General features: G+C 41.4%; 2 protein-coding genes and 1 non-coding gene across 4 annotated transcripts in view; 1 reads left to right on the top strand and 2 right to left on the bottom strand.

Annotated features, from left to right (window-relative positions):
- frmd5 (FERM domain containing 5) overlaps nucleotides 1–17151 on the bottom strand; it is a 62650-nt gene extending 45499 nt beyond the window's left edge. For both annotated transcript variants that reach the window (XM_041043056.1, XM_041043048.1), the window contains exon 1: nucleotides 17050–17151. In XM_041043056.1, the coding sequence (XP_040898990.1) occupies nucleotides 17050–17151 (102 nt within the window). The remainder of the gene's footprint in view (nucleotides 1–17049) is intronic.
- A 1365-nt stretch (nucleotides 17152–18516) lies between these two features.
- trnah-gug lies at nucleotides 18517–18588 on the bottom strand. Its single transcript has one exon. It is a non-coding gene; the product is annotated as a tRNA-His (tRNA).
- A 368-nt stretch (nucleotides 18589–18956) lies between these two features.
- cry5 (cryptochrome circadian regulator 5) lies at nucleotides 18957–22825 on the top strand. The gene is made up of 11 exons (XM_041043038.1): nucleotides 18957–19053; nucleotides 19325–19549; nucleotides 19638–19832; nucleotides 19932–20050; nucleotides 20212–20366; nucleotides 20450–20590; nucleotides 20717–20884; nucleotides 21035–21175; nucleotides 21359–21510; nucleotides 21598–21818; nucleotides 21921–22825. Exons 2-11 carry the CDS (start codon nucleotides 19335–19337, stop codon nucleotides 21980–21982), a joined length of 1569 nt encoding a protein of 522 aa, XP_040898972.1. The 5' UTR covers nucleotides 18957–19053; nucleotides 19325–19334; the 3' UTR covers nucleotides 21983–22825.
- Nucleotides 22826–23047: the final 222 nt, after the last annotated feature.

Genomic DNA, 23047 nt, shown 5'->3' on the forward strand with positions numbered 1-23047 from the left:
TCTTATGTTTAGATAAGAAAAAAAACAAGACACACACATTTTAACTATAGATTCTCCATTCAAAACCCAAATGGAAATAATTGGCTACTATGAAAATCCTGGTACGTTTGAACATATGGTCATGCTCTTATATTCAGAAGAGTTAAGAGTGAGGCTTTTGGCATGCGCAGCAGCATGCGTGCGTGTGTGAGATGAGTGTGTGGAGTCACTGTTGGGCTGCCGCAGAGCTTGGCCAAACACCAGCTTGACGACAGCAGCTGGAGAGTAGTGATGTAATAATCTTGTTGCCATGGAGACCTGTGGTTCCCCAGCATCTCCAAAAATCCAAGGACGGTGGAAAGTCACTGGACTGGTTGGCTGGGCCATGGCGCTGCTGTGACGAGACGATACACAGCTACTAATGCAGGGACATTCAAAGTGTCTTATTTTTAAGTAGAAGTGGAAGTATGATAGAACCATAAACCATTATGACCTTGTCAGCTTTTACTGTGCTGTCAAAACATCTGTGTCGGGATTGCCCAAATCCTCAGCCAGAGTAGTTAGTAAGTAAATCTTCCAATCAAACAGATGCTGAAAACAAGGGCAGAGGAGAGTTGCTGGGAAAGCAAAAAAAAACAAAAAACTGTTTTTCAAATGAGTCTCTGCTGTCTTTCATCACATTAACCATGTAGAGTAAATGTAAATGTAGGAAAGTTTTCACAGTGAACCCACAACAGCAACCTGTCTATTGTCTATGTGCTCCTCTGAGTCAGTATTCGCCCTTAATTGAGGCAGAGGAGCCCTTCAGTCTTTTGATATCGATGATTTGAGATCCAGATGAGGCTCTGGAGAAGAGAGACAGAGAAATAAAGGACTGAAAAATTGGCTGAGACAGTAAGAGAAAGAGAGCAACAGGAAACAAAGGAAAAGGGGGAAAAGGAGCTTGTGGTAGCCTACATCTCATCATCAGTTAAAGCCTAGGGATTGTTTCAAAACATGGAAATGAAGTTAGGCCCTTGCCTTGATGTCTGAGGCCCAGAAACCAAGCTCAAGAATCTAATTAGGTGTCTGTTTGTATTAGAGATCAGTAGTATGTGAAACCATTTCATATGATAAAAAGCTATAAAAGACTATTATTTTCTGGAGTTCATATTTTCTTGCCTGGGCTGTGGGACATAGAGATCTGGGTAGGTGGTATGGGTAGCAAATGTGCTATCACGTCAAATGAAGAAGTAAAGGTATTTTAGCATGCACACTTTGATTAAGAACGTAATATTAAAGTCACAGTAAAATTAAAAATTACTTTTGCTATGAAAACGATATATATATGTTTTTGGTGTTTACTCTCACTTTCATGTGATGCATGAAAAATAAGGTTCACTGAGAATCAGTCCTAATGTTAGCAAAGTAAGCTAAATAGAAAGGCTGTTACTATTTATTTGAAATTCATTCTTCTGTTTGACGGTGGGCGAAAAATATTTGCAATGACTTGTACTGACTGTTCTGATCTGTTTGGTCTGCAGTTTATATGCACTACAGTGTGAAGTAGTTTGCCTGATGGTCCAGCAGAGGGCATTTTCACAATTAGTTTGATCTATTGCATGTCCTATTGACCTTTCAGCAAACTACACTAATAAATGAACTGGAGAAAGACACTAGTAATCAAAAATGTGCTGATCTGACAATCATGACTCGGAGGAATCTGAGAGGAAATGTGAGGAAACATTCAGGATTCCTCACCATAGATGGCAAAATTACCAACAAAGACAAGACTGTTTGCTAACACTGTAAAAATCAGCTTCCTACTCTACAACAACACTGAGGACTCTCAGCTTATTACCCAAGTGAGGCAACGGAGGGAGCAGAATTGAGTGGAGCAGTGTCAATTGTGTAGCCTCTTCTGGCTGCGTACTCTTCACCACACTCATCCTCAGAATCCTCACCATAAGCTCGTAAAAATGCTTGATAAGACAGAAGGATTTATACACAAGGATATGTGGCCCACTGGCACTGATTCAAGAGAAGGTCTTCAGGATAATGACAGAACTGGAGCCATGACATCAAATTTCAAGTCACACCGCAGTCTCAAGACACATTCACGTCTCCAAAGGTGCATTTGGGCAAGAAACAAAATTAAGATTTGAAGCCACGCTTTTAGGGGCTTTAAGGGTGAGGCAAAGGGATGAAGTAAAACTCAACTCGTGGTTGACAGTATAAACATTAGGTTGATGTAATATTTTAACCATTCAGAGGTCTCAGTCCTCTGAGTCGTTATGAAGCCGTCACAAAGCTTTAAAATGAGCTAATGTTGCTGTCAGGAGAAAGTTGAGTCTCAAACCGTTGGTGCACCTCCTGTCTCCTTCCTCCTTTCTTAATGAACATCTTAAAAGTCAGATTCTTACAAAAGGCACAGAGATCTCATCAAGGCTGAGAGCCAATCTAGGCAATTAGATTTTCTGGGGACGTCCAAATCCATAATTCATACTGTGACCATCGGAGCTGCAGTGATTGATGAAAAATGTGCTTGGAATAGATTCATAGCCTGCCGTGGTGCTAATGGCAGAAGGCAAGGGTATGACTGTGTGTGTTATGGATGTGTGCGCGGGTCTCTGTCAGTCCATTTTTCTGTGAATATGCCTGCACTCGCAAATGTGGCTCATTATATACCTTAGCAAGACAGAAGAAGTTGTGTAAGAGCAGGTTGTTTGGCACTGATGACTGAAGGAAATGTCAAAAAATGTTGTCATCAATCAGAGATCAGCTCAGTCTGACTTTACTTGGCATTTAAGTTTGATGAGCCGCTGCTCAAAAAGTCATGTGTGGTTCTAAAAACAGGTAGATTCACGTCATATCTTCAAATGTTCTACTTGTCTCTCTGCTTTAATTAAATTTTACTCAACAATCATTTGTCTGACCCCAAAATACTTGCCCTCTGCCTGGGTGACAGATGACCACACCTTTTATGGATCTTATTCAAATTGACTGTATTATTTACACCTTGCTGCACAAACACAAACCTATGCAGCTCGAAGGAAGCGCTTGGTCCAGGGACATCAGAAATAGCCATTTCATTTTAACATAGAACAGTGTGTTCAGCCGCTATATGTAGTCAATGCCAATATCTAAGTGCATATCAGGCCTGGGAGATCAATCCATCTCAGTGAGTCATTCTCATGCCATCCACCTCTCTGAGAAACATGAAGAAAGGAGGAGAAGAAAGAGCTCCCATGAGGCAGGCAGATATGTGCTGCCTCTTCCTTCTTTTAATTTTAAGAAACACACATACACACTCAGCAAAAGGCAATGCTGATCAGCCCAGCGTATCAGAACAGAAGCCCTCTGCAAGACGTCATAAGATTACAAAGTAGTCTGCTAGCCCACTGATCACCCTGCTTACCATGCCAGAGGAGGTTCAAGAAACTAAGCTCAGCAAAGAAACAAAGAGAATATTACTGGGGTCATGAAAGGAGGATGAGAGAAAGTCAAAGGGAAAGGACAGCAGACTGATTTGGTGTTTGTGTGTGCATGGAAGAGCGCAAGAGGTCGAGGAAGAAAAGCGAGGGCTCTTTGGCTGGCACTTGACTGAAGTGTGCACCGCTCTGCGTATGGAAGTGAGCTGATGATGACTACAGTTACCCACAGTTAGAGAGGGGATGAGCGAGAGTGAGTTAGAGGAGTACTTATTATTCCACGCACATACAGTTGCTCCGCTATAGCAAGAGTTTAAAAATAGACCGCAGCAGACTTGTGGACTGAGGAGCTAAGCTAAAAAGAGAGGTGCAGCCGCGTACGATGAGGGGGATCCAGACTAGTCTGTAAGCGATGCTGCGATTTGAAACGAGAAATGAACAACGCTCTCCCGCGTTAAAGTCCAGCTTTTTGTTGACCCATCCATACACAGCAACCTCGTCCCTACACAGACTTTCTCCTTTAATCCTATCATAATTACTACAGCCACAGCAAGGCTATTGCTGAAAAAACTGATGCTGTCTCACACCACAACCAGAAGTTACTGAACAACAAAATGTAACTGTGGGTTGTAATTGTGTAGCTTCGTTTGAGCCTCCTAAAACATCTTTCAGGAATGAAATACCATTAAACTGGCATATAAAGTTTGTCCTATCTAAAGAAATACACTTCAGTTTAAATACAATACAATTCATGGACTTTCTGAGAGTTAGATCAGAAGATTAAAAACTAACTCTTATGAACGTGGTGGGGGTTAAGTGTGTTAACATTTCTTGGTCAGAGTCTGTGACAGAGCCAGGCTACCTGTTTCTCCTTATTTCCAGCCTTTCTGCTAAGCTCCTGGCCGTAGCTTCATATTTAATAGACTGACGTGAGTGGTATCAATCTTCTCATCTAATTCTCAGCAAGAAAGCAAGTTATAGAGTGAATTTCAAAAATGTTGAACTATTCCTTTAACACTAGTTTCCTGTTGTGAACACATCTGAATTTATATTCGCAGATGCATATCAACTACAGATCACGCTGTAGACTCTGCTGCATCTAAGCCAGTCTCACAAATTTGATTACTTTAATGAAGTTACTGGAGATGTATACAGAGCCATGATACATAAAAAGAAACATGTTTTAAGCAGTTTAACATCACATAAAGTATATTTTATCATTAAGCGGTTAACTACTGGGGCATATCATCAACAATGGTGAATTTAAGGGCAAAGGTACTTGAGCAGCTCTATAAATGTACATTCAAACAGAAGCAAAATAATTTGAAGCATTTTGTGCTGCAGGAATATAAAGTGCACTCGCTTAATTCAGAGTTGCTCCTTTACACATGGGACCAACCCAGAGGATTTAACAAAAGCCCTCTCTGAAGCCCTGAGTAAAACTGATAAGCGTAGATGCAGTTCATATCAGTGCAAACTGTAGTCCAAGTTTTGCTCTTTTCCCCACTTTGAACACTTGAATGAAAATGTGGTGTCAGCCATCTGAGGGACTAGAGAGGTTTGTTTTTACTTCTGCGGCTATATTTTCCCAGGAGAAGACTCGACTACTGGCATTCACAGTACTTCAGCTAAGGTACAGCTACCAGGAGACACTGATGTGTCCTGGCAGATGAAGTGTAATCTGCACAGTAAAAGGTTGTTGTTGAGACACAGGCCCTGTCTCTCATCAAAAACACAAAATTATGAGATGTGATTTTCCCGAACAGTGGAATGATTTCACAAGAGCAACATCTTTGACCAGGTGATAAAAGGGACTAAAAACTACTTGATGTAGCTTCACCAGTTTTAATCAAGCAATGACTAAGGCTGGATCTGCTTCAAAATAAAAGCCTAAGTTTCATTAGTAAAAGGATTTTATGGTGATGTGTAGACAGTAGGAAAATATGGGAAACATTATCTACAATTCTCATCGTGTTTAGGCTTTTTCCTAAATAAACCAAAGGAAATTAAGTTGAAATTGACCTAAATTCATGTGAAGCAATAAGACAAAAATAAATATCAGCGCTTTAGCTGGAATGAAAACAGAAAAAGATAAACTGCTGAATATGAGTTATGAGTTCTGAAACTCTCTCTGTGTGTGTGTGTGTGTGTGTGTGTGTGTGTGTGTGTGTGTGTGTGTGTGTGTGTGTGTGTGTGTGTGTGTGTGTGTGTGTGTGTGTGTGTGTGTGTGTGTGTGTTTGTGTGTGTGCATAAGAGCTTTGCACTAAAAAGTTGCTGACTACTACACAACACAGTGACTGCTGTAAGAGAGAAGAGGAGAGTGGGGTCTCACTGTAACCACTGTGATTTGATACAATAAACTGGGTTTTTGTGTTTTTATTTGGCTGCAGCACCAAAAAAAAAAGCTGAATCAGTAACATTTCGGGTATATAGGAAACAATTACAAGAACATCATCTATTAAGAACCCTTCTTAAATTGAAATTGAAATGTTTTAAATTTAAGGGAAAATTTACAAGTGCACTTTGATCTGGACGAGTGCTCCAACCTACTGACTCACATCCTTTGGATTTCTTCTCTTGATCATTACTTGCACTGTCAGAGGGACTTTCAAGGTCCAAAGATTTGGACATGTTTTTCATATTTAGTCCACCCTTGTTTACAAATGTCTGTAAGTATAACAAAATAGAGATCAGCAGCACTATAAACTACATTCTCCAAAATGACCATAAAGTTGAAGCAACAACACAGGAACTGTTTTTTTCTGTCTCACAGAAATGCATTTAATTCAATTTAGACTGAATTAAACGCAGACTGGTAAAACTGTAAAAATCAGCAGTCTAAAATGTAAATGTGCAAATACTTAATGGATGTTCACTCTTGCATTTTAAATGACACCATATACATTTATCTGCTCACAGCGTAAAGTTTCTGATGCAATGTGACCTGCTTAGCACAATTATGATTCTAATGATGAACAGTGACACATGACATACTATTATATAGCATTAACATGGACTGAACTGAAGGCCTAGGCTGTGTGGCTTCCACCTCTTCTCTTGAATCTGTGGCTCCAGCAGGATGAGCACAACTTCATCCCACATTACAGAGCAGACAGCCACACATTCCCAGGGGACTACAAACAACACAAACACACACACACACACACACACACACCACAGACCGCAGCACTTGGCCTGGATCAACCACACAGATACAAGCCCTCTACATTAGTATATGGTCAACTACAATGCACATATATCTTAAAGTTTCAGTAAGAGGCACATCCCAGACAGCAGCATTCATCGATGTAGCTGTGTCAGACATCACAGGAATACAGCTGTATTCACTGCTCACATCACAATCAACATAAGATATCACAACACTGCAGAATCACAATTCTTTTAAGAGACATTAAAAGGCATTGAATTGACACTTTCTACTGTATATTGCATTGAAATGGGAGGTCTCTGCTGATTTTTGCATTTGCATTTTGTCTCTGCCGCAGAGTAATTAGCAGACACAGTATGTTGCCCTTGTGATAGTCCTGGAGTCATTACAGACATTTTCATGGTGTAATGTCTTCATTTTCCTTTGTTCAATGTAAACCTTCCTTCCAAAAGCCCATACACACACATACACACACAAACGCACACGCATGCACACTCAGAGGATACTGTTGTCTGTAATGTGCCGAGCCAGCAGGCAGCCTTACAGGACGTCAGCATCCATGTGTAATTAAAGCGTTTTGCCTTTTCTTTACAAAGCACCTGACTCATACCCCGGAGGACAAAATTTTTTGGTGCCATCTCTTATTTATGCACAAATTTACACAAATGTTGTACAGAGGAAAATCAGATATGCAGGTGAACTCTTTGTTTATCACTGACGCACACAAATATTGTCACATTGCAGACACACAAATAAAGAGACATATACACATAAGAGTACCTCGGTGGAAACATCATTAATATGGTGATTAAATATCAGCCGTTGGAGCAAGAAGGAATTGGATCATGAATAACTCATGGGGCCCAAAATCCAAAAATCAGAACAGAATGATTTCCAAGTTCAGTGCAGCCAGCATCGGTCTACACACAATCACTGCTTTGCCTGAACTCTTCCTCTCCAGTGACGTCAACTCCAGTGACTCCTACAGCCTTTGCCTTTCCAAAATAAGTCTCCCCCTTTCAAGTTTGACATAAAAGAAGATAAAAAAAAAAAGAGGAAGGGGAGCGCTGGAGAAGACACCAGTGAGAACAAGAAACCGCTCTCTTATTTCTGTTAAGTCTTTAAAGATTTCCCTGCTGTACAGCCTGTGCTAGACTGAGAAGGATTTCTCTGCCAGTCTGACATCAACCAGCCCTGAGAGGCTAATACACATTCATTCTGCTAATCTTCAGAGCTTTAATGCTGCTTTCTGAACACATGGCATACCTTGAACACCTTGCCGCAGCTGGGGCTAAATGTTGTGGATGGAGTAGTGACAGAATGTGCTAATTGAGAGATATTTCAAAAGATGATCAAAAGAGAGACACAGACAAAGAGAATTACAAAACTAAAGAACATCCATTTCCAAACCTTTTTACTTTAGAGTTTCCATAGTCCTATGGTAGTCGCACTGCATAATCCCAGAGCTGTAACTGCTCCCATACAGGCAGTGGGGTGATTTAGTTTAGCTGGTTACAGTCTGGCTGCTGCTCAGTTCCCCACATTAAACCGTAATCTCCTTGATGCCTCCCAAATATGACAGGAAAATTACTTAATTATGTTACAGCCACAAAATTAAAACCAGCCATACAGGGGACTTGTATTCACACTACGCTGTGCGGAAAATCTGCAACACTGATTGCTACCATTTTAATTAAACTGATGAAGCACAGCTTGACTTGCTGTGCTCTTGACCTACTACTTCTGCAATCGCTTCTTCATTTCCGTATGAGTTTGTTTGGACTTGAGCACCCTGGTGGACTGCAGACAGTCTCATCTTCAGAGCCTTCAGAGAGCAGTTTTCTACTCTCATTTCTCCCTTTTTTTAGTCCTAAAAGAATCAAAGACAAAAACAAACATACACCACCTCCCTGAGAGATGTAATTCCTCACTGAGAAGAAGAGGCAGAGGAAGAATATATTTTCACATAAACTGTTGGTTTTCAGGTGTTTCTCTTACTGCGAAACTTTGCAGTAAGAGAAACCCCACTGCAAAACTTTGCAGTAAGAGAAAAATAAGGTTGGTTGAATGCTAAAAAGAAGAGAGTGACTGGCATCTAGGGTAGTACAGACTGTTCAGACTCTTATGTATGTGTGCATGCAAAACTAACAGCCATCTATAACTATGAGAACAAATGCTAAACACAAGAGCAAGATCGAGGATTCATCCTCACGGCAATCCACACAGCTGCTCTTGAGATGTTTCAGTGTTGGACCAACCAACGAACACTGTCATCCCTAGAGGCAGCATGGATAAAATCATATATGCAATTTCAAAGTATGGACTTAGTTGCTTACTTGCAGCCTTCTAAGTTTATAACAACAGCTATAATACCTATGGCCTTCAATGAAATGCCTCTAGCACCCTTCTTGCTGTGTCACGTATAGTATGTCTTTGCTGTGTTGTCCGCCGGTGTCAGGTTCAGTCAGGGCAAGCTCATTAATCTGCTCAGCTGCACTGCTACTGGCTGAGAGAGGACAGAGACAGAGATGAGAGAAGAAGAGGAGAAATGAAAGTGAAAAGGAACAAAGAGGGGATTTTGTGGAATTCAGGGGCTAACCAGGAGACAAAGCACAAAAAGAGAAGACAGGAAGAATAAAAGAGACATAGAATGGGAGAGATGCAGAGAGACAGAGGAAAAGATAGAGAAATACAAAGAAAAGAGAGAGTTAAGATATGCAGAATAAGCTTTGCTTCACTATAAACTGTGGCCTCTTCAGACACTGCTATACAACAAAGGCAATTACGTCACTATGAGGCACCCAGGAGCTCTAAGTATACCGGCAGCTTCTCCTATCACTGCTGCTTTTGGCCTCATCAAACACCTCCAAAATGTGTATCAGATCCAAACACCATTAAATATTCACTGGTGTTACACACACTTTTTGGAAAGCCAACAAGCCGGCAACCTCAACCTTAAATACACAACCTCAGCCATCCATGCTGGTATGATTTCTGAATGAAAACCTCCGACAGAACAAGGAGGCAAAGGTGCCTCTGAGGTTAAATAAACTCTCATTCAAACCTGATTGCAAATCTCACATGATGCATGATGAATGAAGATTATTTAGAGTCCATATGGAAATGATTTCAAATTATATTTGAACATTATTCATCATTTTGTTCACCAATGGATTCACATTTTCAACACACACACACTTTAAAATACATTTTTAACCACTTTTGGGATATGTGCAACATCAGTGCATCTTGTAGACAATGATGTGGAGAATTTAATTTTCAAGACTAAACTGAACAATCTCGTTACTAAATGACATGTTGAAATAATGATCAAAAGTAGCTTATTGTTACAAGATATTCCATCCAAAAAACAGGACCTGGTGTCATCTAAAAGGAGTCCTCACTGATTGCTCATTAGCACAAAGTAGCCAATACACTGTAATGTCTTGGATTTTAGGAACCTATTACTTGAACTTTGAGAGCAAAGAGTTTGGATTTTATCAGTTGGTTTAAATCTCCTAACAGTCAGTACTGTGGTGGTAGTATATGTACAGTATGTGCTCGCTAAAGACTTTCAGTCAGTGGAGTGAGTGGAGTTAAGGCCCTGACATCTCTGGAGTCATAGATATTACTGTCATGGCCAACAGCTGAATGCCCTAATCTGAAAGCACACCAAAGCCTTGAGGGCTTATCTCACCATTTCTCCACATTATGGATTAACATGTTATTTAGCAGGGCGCCTTCACATCAGGAAGACATGTTTCAGCAGGGCGGCACATAGCTGGCTGCCAGGCTGATAAGAAGGGGCTCTGTCTACAGCACATCCTACTTTTATTCTATATTAAGCCTTTACTGGTTAGAAATCAATCTACTTAGGGGCCAGTATTCCCAGTCTGTGGATCATGATGGGAAAACAGCTCTCCCTGCATCCAGTGATTATGAGCCACAATCTGAATGTTTGAACATCAGGTGTAATTTAGTGTTTGTCTGCCCAATAACTATATGCTGAATTTTAAATTTCAGTTTTAACTTTATGTGCTAAACCTTTATCAAAGAAGGCTGACTGAGCTTGCATGGCCTTTTTAACACCACTGTTCATACAGCTGAAGCTACTATGTGTAGCACCTTTAGCTGCAGTGTAAAAGAGGCTATCAACAGTCTCTCATTGGCAAGATGTCTAAAAATACATACAGAACACCTTATAATATTTCCCATTTAGCTCCTTTAGCTTACACCTGCAAGCCTCCCGATCCAAACAGTATTCTGTTATCAGCTGCTGAGCAGATCCACTGGAGCTCAGACTGAGAGCCCTGATCAAAGACATTTTGACAGCAGTTGTCGAGTGGAGTGAGAGCATTCATGCATGCTCCAGCTGATCCAAGATGCAAACATGTGCAGAATGCACAACCCAAATTACAGGCTGGTTGGCTGTCCACTGAGTAAATAAGGTCTCATTTTGTGTCTGTTTCCCACAGCTTTCCTACTGAGTAACCAATTGATTAATACCCATTTACTGTAATCCATAACCATCAGAAGTACTAGAATCCAACATTTGATCATCTTGTCTGACCAACAATTATAAACCCAAAAGTATGCCAGTGTACAAAGTTGAAACTGTAAAAAGTGAGCACATCCTCACATGTGCCAATTTCAAACAAGCATTATTTCTGTATTTCTGTTACCCTTGCAAGTGGCTCCACTGATATCTCAACAACTATTGGATGGATTGCCATAAAATGTGGTAAGCACATTCAAGTCCCGCTCAGGATGAACTCTGATAACTTTAGTGATTAAAGTAAGATGGTAATCAGGTAAACAACGAACCTGCCAAACATTAGCATCTTAGCACTGGCATGTTGGGTCTCAACTATACTCCCTTGCAGATGTGCACATCGACAGCTCTGAACACCATGGACACGTAGTTTCTTATTGTACTACTTTCTAGTCCTCTTGAAGTCCATGCTCCAACTGTGCATGCCCTTGTATCATAGTGCCAACAAATTGGTGGGTACACAGATGTGGAAAATACAACACATCATGCTGATGCTAGCATTTAGCAAAGTCCACAGAAGTATACAGAATTAGCCTATCATCAATTCACTTTCTGGTGAGTAGTCTTTTAATCAAATAGTCGTTTTGGCACAGCCAAAAAAATGAATTTTGAGGATGAATCAAGGTTTGCCATAGTTGAGTGTGAGGATCATTTATGTACTTGTAAGCCTCAGTAAAGAGCAATAATTTAACACTTAACTCTGATAATCTCCGTATTCTGTGTTCTCTTCCTCCTAAAAAAAAACATGAAAGGCATCTGCAGATTCATCTTTGGCTACGGTTTGGTTTGGAAAAATTTAAATAATTAAACCTATGCTCTGATTTAGGGGTAAAACAAGCCATTATCATTATTTTAGTATGGAACCTTTGAGGTGAAGGCAACATAAGCAGAAGAGCAGGCCCACCCGCGTATGAAAACAAAATATGTTTCACCCTCTATTCCAATTTTAGCAGCGCACGCCAGGAAGAAAACAATATGAGTGCAGGGAGACCACTTAGGGAGACAAGAGCAACCTATTTCAATAATGCATTCACAATGCAAAACGAGAGGAGCTCCTTCCAAGTTCTGCATTTGGCTTCAAGAGAACGTTCCTAATTTCATTAGTGAGCTATACAGGATCTGAGCCGGTGCCAGGTGACTCAACCGCTTACTCACAGTGATGAGGTACAGATCAATGTTATTCTATCATTCATCTTGCTTTCAATCTCTGATGTAAATCTTTTGGTTCACGGTAGAAATATTAATTTCAAGCAAATGGCCCAAGGTATCTGCATTTAAAAGATAAGTGCCAGACTGTTTGGTGTCTAACTTATTCAGATGATGAGCTGTTTACATTGTGTTATGTTGAGCTCTGAGTGATAAATTTGTATGTTATTTTGTAAAACTCAATGAAAAATTTAACGACACTCCGTGACTACATCTAGATCTAAATTATCCCTGTCTGTGCTCTTTAATTACAGTGATATTAATTTGACAGTAAGAGACTTTGCACAGATTCTCACTAGCCTAATCATGAGTCTGTGTTTAATGGATTGTGGATAAATCTGAACTAGACACAAACTGTAAACAGTTTCCAGGACAAAAATAATAAAACTCCCAAGCTAACCTATCCCTTTTTCGTATGGAGAAATGTCTATCCCCGTGTATTGTGTAGTTACGGAGCACTGTAGGAGTAGTTTCAGCTCCAGGTTAGAGTATATGGGTTTGGCTAAACTACAGTGTCCTTGTCCATGGTAATAAAGAAACATGTCACTCAGAGAAACAGTGCAGCTCACTGATTTGTTATTGACAGTTTCTGGAAAACACCGGAGCTCTATGGCAGACTTTAGCTACCAGAAACTACTTACTTACTTAGTGGGATCAATTCATCAGAAATTTCATCAGCCTTATTCTTTAATTAATCTGACCAATCATAGACCTAGAGGTGGGCCATATGGATGAAAAAAATGTGTTCTGATTTATATTACAATATATTTGCAGTACTGGTATATCATGACATAATATATTTGCTTGACATTCAATCAAGAAACTGTTTATCCTGCTATTGACGGGGCAGCTGTGGCTCAGCAGGTAGAGAGAGGTGCCCACTAACTGCAGGGCTGGCGGTTCGATCCATCCTCCATCTGTGCTCCTCATCTCCACAGGTGTCCTTGCATAAGTGCCCCAAGTTTCTCCCTCTGGTTTGCCTCTAGGACTGGCTCACACCTTTGCTGATGATCACCACCAGCATCGTGTCATTACACGCAATCCTCCTCCTGATTGTCTTTCTCCTAAACCTATTATCACTGGCTGCCTGCGGTCTCCTAGGCAGACCATCAAGGGCTTCCTAAGGCTTCTAAGTGCCTTTCTCAGCACCTTCCACCTTCTTCCCACAGCTGCTCACCATCTCCACAGCGCAGTCACATGCTAGTCCTCTGCTTGCTTCCTCACCAATTAACCCTCTGCCCAATTCTCTGCCAGCAGAAGCAGCACTGTGCATCAATCCTGGACTGAGGCTTTGGGAGAAAGTATTGTGAAGTACGGATGTGAGATGCCTCGGAATATCCTAAAGGGCTGAATGGGGTTGAAAGAGCAGGAGAGATCAATGAACACGAGGCTCCGAATGCCTTCAGGGTCATGATGCAATCAGGAACAATGACATTAGTAGAGGGGGGGGGGGCACATACACAGCATGGGTGAGATAAATGGGTGGTTGTGGTGGAATCTGATGAGGCTGGTAGGTGAGCCTGGCACACTGCAGGGAAAGGGGAGTGGTCTGGGGGCCTCCCTGGCCATATTATAAAACAGGACTTGTGTGCTTCATCTTTGTCTGTTTGCCTTCCTATACCACTCCACACTGCCTTTTTTCCATTTATGAAGGTCATATCTGCCATCATTCCCCTATGATGTGATTTCACTGAAACAGCAGCAGTTCAAGGTGTAGGCTAATTGAGCTAAATGGAGAGTGTGATGGTTGTTGAGCCCCATGAGGAACCTTTATTCTGGGCCACATCTCCAAGGTGTGCAGGGAAGGGCAGCCCATCCGCTCTCATTTTCTGTGAGCCAACAATTTTGTCATCCTCCAGTTCGGTCACTGTAATATAATTTAAGCAGATAAAAAATGATGTGTTCACGGGTCTTTATTTAGCTTTAAAGACGCTTTGTGTGAAGCATAATTAATACAGCTCCCTAAATGTCGTGTTCGCATATTCTGATGCCAGCAAATAAATGGTGATGTTGTTGTTGTAAACAATAGACGATTGATTAAGCCGATGATCCTATTTATGTTTCCATTTAGACCAGTCGTGCTTCATCAAGAGTCCCATAGTGTGAAATAATAACATATTTCATTATTTCCCATGGTGGAAATAATGAAATGTGCCAATAGAGAGCTAATCTCTTTCAATAGAGGCTGCACAAGAAATTAAGCATTCCGTCCCTGCTGTGTGCTTTCAGCTACTAGAAGGGTGGGATCAGCATATCTTGACAGCCAAACACTTAACATCATGGCTGGGTGAAGGGGCTGCTCAGAAGTCAAGGGGGAACAAGTGCAGGCTGTGCTTCGTTACACGCGACTCATCAAAAAAGAGACACGCCGTGTCTTCTCCACATCAGTCACAAGGCAAAATCTTCCACAGTAATTTTCTTGTAAAACATTAACATTGAACCTTAAAGTGAAATTGGTCGAAAGTTCCATCATCTATAAAGCATTTGTTCCTCTAGCAAGATGAAATGGGGAGAAAGCTAGGGGGACGGCATGGAAGTCACATCTGAGTGCGTACTCCCACACGTGTTACATCAAAACATGATTACATGAATGAAATCTCATGGAAAAACAATCATGGGCTTCCCACTTGTTGGTGATATTTATTGTTTAGTTACAGACAGTTTGAGGACAAGAAAGACCTGAGACTGATGTAAAATTTTATCCGTCCCCACGAGCACTGGCACTTTAACTTGAAAGGCTTGCTTTGCCTTTGCTGTCAGATCCTAGAAATGAGCAGGTGGTGATGGTTTTTGTGTGCTGGCATCTCTAATTCAGTAACAATGGGAATCCCTTCAAGTAACAAGCATCAAACACAGCTCAGACGACCAGGTTAGATGATGCACACAGCAGACTCCTTCGATGGTGCAGCTGCACAAAAGATACCATGGGGACCCACAGATGCACTTGATTTACAAAGGAGGTAATACACATTAATCGCTCGCTCTCACTCCTCCACTCTCTTGCTTATAAACACATGATGTGTGTACTAACTCCAGTGATGTCTCACCTTCATTCATGCCAATGTAGCAATTGATTTTTTTTTTAAACAACTCAGTGTAATACAGAGAAATGTTTCAACCAAGTCTACAAGGGACTGAGCAAGTAAGGGACTGAATGACTAATCCAATGCGCATAATGAATCAGTTTTACCAGAACACACAGAGGACTGCTGGAATAACCTGTCACAGGAACAGAGCACACCGACCTGTGTCTTTTACAACACAATAAAAATGACCCGCAATAAATTCTACCCTGCTCCGTCCTGCACAACGGCACCACAAACTACAGCCTCAGAAATGACCAGCAGAATAAACGTTTTTCTGCCACTGTGTCAACAACAAATAAAACGCAGTAATAGACTCATATAACAGCTGAAACAAACAACCACAGCCAGAAAGCGAGAATAAGGGAGGTGAGATTCAGTGGGAAAACTAAATGAAAGCTGCTTTGTTTTAAAGCTAAATACTTCCAACCTTCAGCTTTAATAAACGCATGCTGGAGAAGGAGAAAAATGGTTATTTTATTTCTTCTTACAGCACTACTTCAGCTGTCTTTAAGGATCCAAGAGACATAGAGGCTAGAACATAGCAGAAACCTGTCCTGCTTCTGTTTCACATATGTTTTTAACACAAAGATTTGGATTATCATTTCTGGAAAACTGAGAACCAAGCTAGGTTAGACAGAAGGAACCCTTGATTTGCCTCTGTGTTTCTCATTCAACGCCAAACCCTTAAAGACCACAAGAAAATCTGGATCAATAAAGTCTTGTTTCAGCACTTTTCAGAAACTGGCTTGTTTTATCTTTTGAAGTTTTGGGAAGGTATCTGCCCACAGTAAAGTTGTCTCAGATACAAAGGAAGTTTCTTTTTTTTTTTTTTTTGCAGTTGGAGGTAAAGTTCTCTCATCACCGCTAAGAGCCCATCCCTCTGTCAAAAACCCAGGGTCAGTCTGAAGGGCAGACAACTGAGAGTAGGACATCTGTTTTGTTAACACAAATTAGGAGATCTCTACCCTCTTTTTAGACTAATTGGAGTCAAAACAACATTTAACTTTCCCCGGATATAGACCAGAACTTCCTGTGCCGCTCTGCCTGCCACATGCAGCCAGAGGATCCAAAAATCCACTCTGAGCCTTTCACTAAAATCGTTCAAAATCAGATTATCCAGATTAGTTTCATAATGCATTCAAATCAATGCATGAAGCTGCTGAAACGGCAACAGCTTACACGCATAGATAGATAGATAGATAGATAGATAGATAGATAGATAGATAGATAGATAGATAGATAGATAGATTTGCTTTAATATGACTCTTTCTGTTTGGAAATGCATCTAGTGCCATTTGACAGTCCTGGAAATTTGCTACGCAATTCACGCACCACATGCATCATGATGGGATGCTCACACAGGTAACGTCTCTGACGAAAGCAATATCTGCAGCCCCATGGTAACAGACAGGTCAGGCCGTGAACGCAACAACATCCAAATATGCCGGAAAACTGAATGGAGTCCAGGTAGACTGACACCTGCTTCATTCAGGATGTTGTCTTTTTTTCACAGGCTGTGTGACAGCAGCAGATTAAATGTGCAGGGGGGGACGTCATTTCACCTGATCACCACCCCGTTACGTGCCAGTATCACGTCCTCCACAGCAAGGTGATCTGAGAAACAGGAAATGTTGGCCCCCCACTGACCTGAATCGTGCAGGTGTACTCCGAATCGTCCAGCAGCCTCACAGTGCAGTTGCATTCCCTGTCCAGACTCCTGATGCTGCTGCTCATCAGTCGGCTCAGCATCTTCTCGATCGTCTGCGTACGGGACCAGGGAGAAGGGCGCACAGCACATACATACAAGTTTATCTTCTGTCACGTTAACGACGTCCCTGGTCTTTGGTCCAACACCTGGTCAGCGGTAGCGAGCGGCGGCGGTGGGGCATCGTTTCATCGGTGTGTGCGTGTGTGTGTGTGTGTGTGTGAGTGAGAGAGAGAGAGAGAGACAGAGGGGGAGAGAGAGCGGTGACTGGCCGAGGTACAACACGGTGCGTTTCTTCAGTCAGTGAGGAGTGGGAATAGTGCTACTGCTGCTGCTGCTCTCTCTCTCTCTCTCTCTCTCTCTCTCTCTCTCTCTCTTTCTCTCTCTCTCTCTGGTCCGGTGAAACTGTCACACCTCATTGCACCTTCTCTCCCCCACCCCGAGTCTCCTCTCCGTTGCCATGCCGCTCTAGGTGCTGCTGGGCGGGCTGGTTGGTGAATGGCGAGGCTGTCAGCCAACGGAGCACTGACTGAGGTGCTGCCTTCACAGAGTTCGCGACAGGAGCCGAAATTCCGATAGGCTGGTGTACGTCGTGACTGGAGCCACATGGTTGGGGAATAATAACAGAGTGAGGGCCTCTGTAGTTGCACAAGTCAAACAACAGGCAGTGGCTTTATGCAGCTGCAGAAGTTGATGAACGGTTCTCAGCGCTGCTCCGTGTTTTAAACTGTTCATCACGAGGCGCTTTGTTTTTTGAAAAAAACACATCAAATACACATGAATTCTCTATTCAATATTTTTACCCATTATCTGTATTATTATTATGAATTATTAAAGCAGGTATAAGCTCTGTCAACTGAACTTCATATCTCAGGAGCAGTAGTAATAAGATTTTGGCTTTTGTTGATTTGCTCTCTTTTTTTAATCGCGATATTTCCGACAGAACTCGAAGGCAGCAACAGATTTTTAAAATTCCTTTATTTTATTCTCCACAGCTTGAATAATCCATAGAGAAAGATCACTGCAGAAGTTTGATTCAACCTGTAAACAGTGTGCTGTCCCGGTTTCTTCGACTATGCCTCCCTCTGGTGGTGCTTCGCGGTAATGACAACAAAGTGATTTAAAAAAAAAACTTCCGCGTCAAACAGAGCCAGTGTCTCAGTGGTGTTTTATGACCGGGATGACGCCCTGAATTTACCCATTGCTTCCAGTGGTAAACGACATGATGTCGACCACCCTAAAAAAAAAACATGTTTTAATGCTGAAACGTTATTACCAGGCGAACAGAACACTGATTATCGAGAAGCAGAGTCGACCATGACCGGGTTTGACATAACATTTCTCACAGCAATGAACGACCGCACCATTGTGTCAAAAGAGAGCTCATCTGCCGTGATATTGTCCCACAATGCCGTGACTCGGATTCGAACCGAGGTTGCTGCGGCCACAACGCAGAGTACTAACCACTATACGATCACGGCGAGCTACGATGAGCCCGTGAACGGCGTTTGGTAACAACACGTGATGTGTTTGCAGAGAGTCCAAAAACAAAAAAACCGGAAAAAAACAAAACAGAGCCTTAAGGCTTACATTCAGGAAATATAGGACATTTAACTGAGGAAACTTGCAGCTTGGTGGTTTTAACTTTGAGAGACCCTGAGGAATAGAGGAAACAGATGCGCTCATTTACAGCACAGCTGTCTGCAGCATACCGTTATTGTTGTAATGTTTATATCATTAACTTCAGGTATTGTTCGCACAATAATGACATCTGCTGGAGAAAGTGGCGCACAAGCACGTGTGTGTCTTCACCAGATGTCCTCTGGTTGGCTGATTTTGCTGCAGACGTAGCAGGCTCTCCGTTTGGTAACAGTCAACGTGCCTTGTTACCAAACACGGAATTTTCCGTAAACGACGTGTTGTTCTTGCTGAAAGAGACAACTGAGGTAAAGTTATTCTTTATAGTTATGCATCATTTTTGGCGTAATTTGTATGTAACTTACTCACGCTGCGGCATGTTTTTTAATCATAATATTAGTTCGTCGTTTGGAGTCTATGTTGACAAATTTACGACTTGTTTCAGAAGCTGTATCGTCTTTTGGGTCTAACAAGTAGAGACAAGAAGACATGCATGTGAATTAATGTCCAGATCTTCTAGATATATCCTTTTCATGCCGTTCTTTAAAATGCAGTGGACTGTCCGTGATGTGTTTATAGGGTTACCGACATGACTAAGACATGCATTCACTGGTTCCGCAAGGGACTCAGGCTGCACGACAACCCAGCACTGATGGCTGCTCTGAGGGACTGTAAGAAACTCTACCCAGTGTTCATCCTGGACCCTCACCTGCACAACAATACCCCAGTGGGCATCAACCGCTTGAGGTTCCTCCTTGGAGCCCTTAAAGACTTGGACAGCAGCCTTAAGAAGCTCAAATCCAGGTAGAAAGCAGTTTAATTTTTGGATGTTATTATAAGATTTAATCAACATATTCATACGGTGATATTGTGCTGTGTTTGACTCCTTCAGGCTGTTTGTTGTGAGAGGGAAACCGGAGGATGTGTTTCCCAAGCTGTTCAATGAGTGGAAAGTAACAAAGTTGACCTACGAGTACGACACAGAGCCCCACGGTCTGATCCGGGACAAAAAAGTGACTGCACTGGCCAAAGACCATGGAGTCGAAGTCATCTACAAAATCTCACACACTCTTTATGATATAGACAGGTATTGCTTGCGCTGAACATGTACGCATACACAATTTTTTAAGGCCGTGCTATACCATTCAGACGGCGAATATGTATTGTCTATCTTCTCTCTCTGTAGGGTAATTGAGGAAAACAATGGGAAGGCTCCCCTTACTTATAAGCGTATGCAGGCGATACTGAAAAGTCTTGGTCCCCCTAAGAAACCAGTCCCTGCCCCAACCATGGAAGACATGAAAGGTGGTCCACTACCAGAATCACTTGAAAATGCCAATAAACCATCACATTGTCTTTGGAGAAATAATCATAAAAAATAGTTTAAATCAAATTTATTAAAATATAGCATACAAGTAAAAAAAACTGAAGCACTCATTCACTGAAATATATCTCCACTGCCACAGATGTGAAGACTCCTTGCTTGGAAAACCATGAGAAGAAATATGGGATCCCTACACTGGAGGAGCTCAGTCAGGACACTGCAGCTCTTGGAGAGGAGCTGTTCCCAGGGGGAGAACAGGAAGCTCTGAGGAGACTAGATGAACATATGAAACGAACGGTATTTTAGTTTCTCTTCTTGCTCTGAATGACTTGATTCTTTTAAACATCCTAAATAACATTTCTTCTGTTTTCATATCTCAGGGATGGGTATGCAGCTTTGAGAAGCCCCAGACTTCTCCAAACTCTTTGAGCCCCAGCACCACTGTTCTCAGTCCATATGTCACCCATGGCTGCCTGTCTGCTCGTACCTTCTGGTGGAGGCTGACAGAGGTCTATCAGGGGGTGAGTGTCCCCATCACTGCACAGTTTTTTAGTTAGTATGCTACACTTTGAATATGGATGCATGGATATACAAGTTACAGTTAAAGCTTGACATAGTCTGGATATGTCTATGTGTTGGTTTTGCAGAAGAAGCACTCAGATCCTCCAGTTTCCCTGCATGGCCAATTACTGTGGAGAGAATTCTTCTACACAACTAGTGTGGGTATCCCAAACTTCAACAAGATGGAGGGCAACTCTGTATGTACTCAAGTGGACTGGGATACTAACTCTGAGTACCTGGCTGCATGGAGAGAGGTATTAACATTTGAGACCACATATGAATAGCAGCGTCTCTCAAAGAGAAATTGTGCTCTTAGTAAAAGAGTTTTCATTATGATACAGTCATAGCATTGGTCCTGTATTATAAGTAATTCTTGTCTTTGTCTGTGCTGTGTTCCCCTTAAGGCTCGGACTGGTTTCCCCTTCATTGATGCTATCATGACTCAGCTGAGACAGGAGGGCTGGATCCACCACCTGGCCAGACACGCAGTCGCTTGCTTTCTCACCAGGGGAGATCTGTGGATCAGCTGGGAAGAAGGGCAGAAGGTGTATAAATGACCTTACCTTTACTGATACTTTAGATTAAGTTGTAAGCGTGATGCCATATATACCAAACTACAAGCACAAAAAAGTACTTGCTCAAAGTAAGTTGGCTGTGAACTTGATGCTTTCTCCTGTTACAGGCTTGATTTTCAGGTTATTTCAACAGTTTGTTCTCTGTGCCTGTAGGTGTTTGAGGAGCTGCTGTTGGATGGCGACTGGGCTCTGAATTCTGGGAACTGGCAATGGCTCTCAGCGAGTGCCTTCTTCCACCAGTTCTTCAGAGTCTACTCCCCTGTTGCCTTTGGCAAGAAGACAGACAAAAGTGGAGACTATATCAGGTGAGATCCAAATTTTATCAAGCTCAAGTTATCACAAATTATCCATGTATTTACGTTCTGTAAAATTATCCTCTACTATCTTTGCAGGAAGTACCTTCCTCTTCTAAAGAAGTTCCCAGCTGAATACATCTATGAGCCTTGGAAAGCTCCTCGCAGCATCCAGCAGGCAGCAGGGTGTATTGTGGGTAAAGACTACCCACGTCCCATTGTGCAGCATGAGATGATCAGCAAGAAGAACATTCAAAGGATGAAGTTGGCTTATGCCAAGAGATCCCCAGATTCCACTGAATCTCCCAGCAAAGAGCAAGGTATTGTGAGAAACAAATATTTTAATATCTCCTCTGATGTTAGTCATGTCTACAGAAAAAAGTCCTACTTCTTCAATATTTCTTTTTATGTTTTCCTCTTAGGTGTAAAGCGCAAGGCTGTATCCATTGTCGACATGCTGACGAAGAAACAAAGAGTAAAGTAATCATACACAAATTCATTCCAAGTAACAAGAGTTAATGTTCATGACAAATAACTGAACACATGGGTTTTGGTGTTGTTCCAGTACTGAAGCTCTATCTGAACTGGAGCTAAGGTGGTCGTTCAGAGGCTTTTCTTGTTTATGTTGGCAGGCTATCTCCTATATCTAATTTTTATTCCTCCTTTTATTAGTCTCCATTTTATATGTTGAATACAATTTTTATCTTTAATTTTCATATTGTATGTATCTCAGGGTGTAGAATAAGAAGAAGAATTGCTGAGTGTTCAGTTAGATTCACTCAGGTTAGAATTACACTTCAAGACTGTTACCTGGGAATTAGATTTAGATTTTTTGGAAGGCTACAAATATCAAAACAGTTTGTGTTTGGATCACAAATAAGCCTTTTTATTGATGTGCATGTGAATTGCTAAAATGCCTTATTATTACACTTTTTAAAAGCAGTTTTCTCAGCTTTTTAAAGAAACACAAGAACAAAGATGTATCTGTCTGTATTTTAGAGCAGAAAATGACAAAATTGTACATAAACTACCAGTAGTGGAGAGGTGAGAATTTCAGTGCTCTGACTGTTACCACTAGAGGTCACCATAATTCTACCTGCAGAAAAATGTTTCACATTGGCACACACTTATAATGAATATTATTTTTGAAGTGAATAGATCGAGTTAAGAAAGAATCCACAAGGATGATGAGAAGTGCTTCAGTCTGCTTGTCATGTTTAGAGCTTGGGACATTTATTAATATATTTTGTACATGCAAAATGTTTTTTTTTTTATTTTATATATTCAGTCTTTTAATTCTAATGTTCCACATAAAAATTTCATGATACATTTTACCTTCAGGGTGCAGTAATCCCTACCACAATGTCAATCATCCACTTTTTGTAAGAAATTCATTTTTCGGCTTACTTATTCCTAAAGCTTTGATTTAAAAATAGAAACAGGCCAAAAGTCCTGTCTAATTATTAGTAACATACTAACACACCACTAGTAATGATATACTGTGTGTTTATTGACTGTGCATGTGATTGGCTGAGCGTTGGTGTTAGCA

Source organism: Toxotes jaculatrix, chromosome 1, assembly GCF_017976425.1.
Source record: "Toxotes jaculatrix isolate fToxJac2 chromosome 1, fToxJac2.pri, whole genome shotgun sequence".
In the NCBI taxonomy this organism is placed as follows: Eukaryota; Metazoa; Chordata; class Actinopteri; family Toxotidae; genus Toxotes; species Toxotes jaculatrix.

Excerpts from the sequence above, each read along its gene's own strand:
- cry5 (XM_041043038.1), top strand. The coding sequence starts at position 19,335 with ATGACTAAGACATGCATTCACTGGTTCCGCAAGGGACTCAGGCTGCAC. Across the intron at positions 21,176-21,358 it reads GCTGGGAAGAAGGGCAGAAG|GTGTTTGAGGAGCTGCTGTT; the intron begins GTGTATAAATGA and ends CTGTGCCTGTAG. Across the intron at positions 21,511-21,597 it reads AAAAGTGGAGACTATATCAG|GAAGTACCTTCCTCTTCTAA; the intron begins GTGAGATCCAAA and ends CTATCTTTGCAG.